Consider the following 3,735-nt stretch of genomic DNA (forward strand, 5'->3'; position numbering starts at 1 on the left):
CGATCTATAAGTTTCTACTTAGTACTTGGTTTATAAAAGTACGAGTATCATATAATCATATAATAAATATTTAAAATAAAAAATAATGAATAAATAACTTAAGATTTTTATAACGAGTAAAAATGTAAGTATTTCGAGATAATGCTTTTCAAAAGATTTCTGACCTTACTACTGAAAAAATAGTTATCTATTAATGTAAACAATGGAAAAATACAAAATAAAAAAATCACAAAAAATGTTAAACAAATTAGCAAACAACTTCTGAGCAAATGACGATTCCAATCGAAATCAATGATATCAATGAAATCTATAAAGAAATTAGATTTCTAATTAAAATACTTGTGTAGTATCGTGATATTGCACAAACATTTCCACTCAAAATTTAACTCATAACTGCAGTAGAAGGTACTCATCAGTTTAGCCCATTTGAGGCGAACTTTTATAAGAGATTCGTCAGTAGCACAGAACAGTATTTAGTCGATCGAACTTGACACATAAAGCAGCTCCAGTTTGATGGCTTTAATTTAGTTATATTTTCATTAAAACTATAAAATCATTGAAAATGCAGTTTTCCTTAGCAATAATAATATTTTTTATAATTTTTTTTGTACACCGTACTGAGGCTTGTAGCGGAACAGGTGGTGCCGTGCAAGGAACTGCTAGGACCAGTAAGGATTGGTGGCAACTGGCACAATTTTATCAAATTTATCCGCGCTCATTCATGGACTCTGATGGCGATGGTATAGGCGACCTCAAAGGTATCACTTCAAAGTTGTCATATTTGAAGGAAATTGGAGTTGCAGCGACTTGGTTATCGCCCATCTACAAGTCTCCGATGGTGGACTTTGGTTATGATATAGCAGACTTTTTTGATATACAACCGGAATATGGCACATTAGAAGATTTTGATAATTTGATCAAAGAAGCCAATACACTCGGGCTAAAAATTATTCTGGACTTTGTGCCAAATCATTCAAGCGATATGAATGAATGGTTTAAGAAGTCAGTGCGACGTGAAAAGGGTTATGAGGATTATTATGTTTGGCATGATGGATATAAAAACGAGAACGGAGAACGTGTGCCGCCCAGTAATTGGGTAAGAACAAGAAGATTTTCAAAGAAATTAAATGCATTTGAAGGATTTGAGAGTTAATGTATTTTATAACCTCGAGGTAAACTTTGTAGTAATAGCTAACAGTTAAAAGTAATTAGTATGGGAGTTTAATAATGATAATTTTTGAAATTATAAGGAAAAAAGAATTAATTATGTTATTATTACAAAAAAAGAATCAAAAACTTCAGACGATTTTGAGTTATTTTCTTTTATTTATAAAAACAAAACGATTTGTTTTGTAACAGAGCATTTGTTTATATATTTAGCTGCAAGCTTTCCGTGGTAGTGCCTGGGAGTGGAATGAAGATCGCCAGCAATATTATCTTCATCAATTTGCAGTACAGCAGCCTGATCTGAACTACCGAAATCCAGCAGTTGTGGCACAAATGAAACGTGTACTCACATACTGGTTAGATCGTGGCGTAGCGGGATTTCGAGTTGACGCTGTGCCTTGGTGCTTTGAGGTGGTCCCTGATGCAAATGGCAGATATCCTGATGAGCCACTTAGTGGTTTTACTGATGATAAAGATGACTCTGGCTATTTGAATCATATCTACACACAGAATCAACCAGAAACTATTGATATGGTCTATCAGTGGCGACAGTTATTAGATGATTATCAGCGAATACATGGTGGCGATACGCGTGTGCTAATGATCGAAGCATATCCGCCGTTGGACGTAGTAATGAAGTTATATGGCAATAGCACAACTCAAGGCGCACAAATACCATTCAATTTTCAATTTATTGTGGATGGAAATGCTGATAAAAATAATACACAACTACCAGCTAAAGAATTTGTGCGAATTATTGATAGTTGGATGAATCTCATGCCAGCTGGCAAAACACCAAATTGGGTGGTAAGTGGATCGCAATATTTATCGAATTGTATGAACATATATACATACTGTACGTATACGTGATAATTGATTTTTATAGATGGGCAATCATGATCAGAGACGAGTGGGTAGCCGTTACGGTGAGCAGCGTATTGATATCATGAACATGATACAAATGTTTTTACCAGGTGTGAGCGTTACATACATGGTGAGAATGTAGTTTTTAAGTGAAATACATGAAATAAGTTGATATTTTGCAGGGTGAGGAAATTGGTATGTTGGATTTGGATATTTCATGGGAAGATACACGTGATCCTGCAGCTTGTAATTCAAATCCTCAAATTTATGAACAATTTACGCGTGATCCATGTCGCACACCATTCCAATGGAGCAACCAAGAAAATGCAGGCTTCTCCACAAACAGTACAACTTGGCTACCCATTAATCCCAATTATGTTTCCGTCAATATGGAGTCAGAGAATACTGATTCTAAGAGTCATTTAAGTATTTACAAGCAATTGTCAGAGCTACGAAAAACCCAAACGCTGCAATATGGAGACGTTAAATATGGAGCCGTTAATGACAATATTTTGGCCATAAAGCGGTGAGTTAAATATAAGGTTTCACGGGTGTATTTCAAGTATCGTTGTTGTTTTTGAAGTTTAAAAAACATCTTTTTAACTTCTTTTATTCATTCAATTATTTATGGGTTTTTGTGTGAAATTGTGCTTATATTTATTGACTGCTAAACAAATTAATTCTTACAATATTAAAGTTCCTTGCCCGGTGAGAAGACCTACATTTTGTTGGCCAACGTTTTGAGTGGTGAAATGACTGCGAATGTCAGTAATTTACTACGTGTCAATGGCAATTTTAATACGAAAATTGTCAATACGATATCAGCACGCAGGGAGGGGTGAGTAACTTTGGAAAACTTTTCAAACATCCCTCCTAATTATTTTATTTATCATTGATGGAAATTTTTTTACATTTTGTATTACAGCAACATAGTATCTGTAGATAACTTCATTTTACAATCCTATGAAGCCATCATCGTGGAGTCTCCATAGTAGTTATGAGTTCTAATCTTAAATTCTTGAATAATGTAGCATAATTAAATTTAATTGAATAAAGTTAAACTTTTAATGACCAAACTTGCCTTTGTACATTACTTGCATTTATAGAGGCTGTTGTGGCAGTTGAAACCAACGGAGCTGTTGAACGGAGCAACCTACGAAATGAGCCACGTTTTTGATTATCACTTTCATTATTAAAACTTTTTGTAATGTAAATTCTTTTTAAAAAAATAATCAAGCGTGATTGATAACTCAAACAAATCACGCATTCTGCTCATTATGCGTAGCACATCTATGTATTGCCATGTATTGCCACAGTTCCTCCGGTACTGCGGCTCTTAGAGATTTCTTCTTCGAGCATTGCCATTATTAGGCAACACGTTGTAAATATGTCAGGTATACATGATGACAACAACTTTATCATTTAGGCCAGCTGCACCATCATCACTACACGTTTTAATAAAGACTTTTTTCCACATCTAATTTGGCTTTTTTCATCATTTGTTTCCCTTCGTTTATTATAAATACGTTCTGTTAATATTATGAGCTTGCAACTTCTGAAGGATTTCGGTAGTTTCAGTTCCATCTGTGGGGGTGTACACAAAAAAGATGTATTGAAATTTCTGTCAAAAGTTGTTTCCTGGGTGAAAAAAATACTATGTTGTTCTACTTAAATTCAAAGTTGAACATTTTAAGATGTTTTCAT

The 3,735-nt window shown here is 34.2% G+C and overlaps 1 protein-coding gene across 1 annotated transcript; it reads left to right on the forward strand.

Annotated features, from left to right (window-relative positions):
- The first annotated feature begins 456 nt into the window (after window positions 1–456).
- LOC119668656 (maltase A3-like) lies at window positions 457–3,107 on the forward strand. Its single transcript, XM_038078239.1, has 6 exons — window positions 457–1,096; window positions 1,381–1,974; window positions 2,054–2,161; window positions 2,214–2,557; window positions 2,729–2,869; window positions 2,957–3,107. The coding sequence occupies exons 1-6, from the start codon at window positions 563–565 to the stop codon at window positions 3,021–3,023; spliced, it is 1,788 nt and encodes a 595-aa protein (XP_037934167.1). The 5' UTR covers window positions 457–562; the 3' UTR covers window positions 3,024–3,107.
- Window positions 3,108–3,735: the final 628 nt, after the last annotated feature.

The sequence above is a fragment of the Teleopsis dalmanni genome, chromosome 1 (assembly GCF_002237135.1).
Source record: "Teleopsis dalmanni isolate 2A chromosome 1, ASM223713v2, whole genome shotgun sequence".
NCBI classification, from domain to species: Eukaryota; Metazoa; Arthropoda; class Insecta; order Diptera; family Diopsidae; genus Teleopsis; species Teleopsis dalmanni.

Bases quoted from the DNA above. Each gene is read 5' to 3' on its own strand.
- LOC119668656 (XM_038078239.1), top strand. From the start codon at position 563: ATGCAGTTTTCCTTAGCAATAATAATATTTTTTATAATTTTTTTTGTA. The intron at 1,097-1,380 runs GTAAGAACAAGA...TTATATATTTAG, and splicing joins GTGTGCCGCCCAGTAATTGG to CTGCAAGCTTTCCGTGGTAG. The intron at 2,870-2,956 runs GTGAGTAACTTT...TTTGTATTACAG, and splicing joins ATATCAGCACGCAGGGAGGG to CAACATAGTATCTGTAGATA.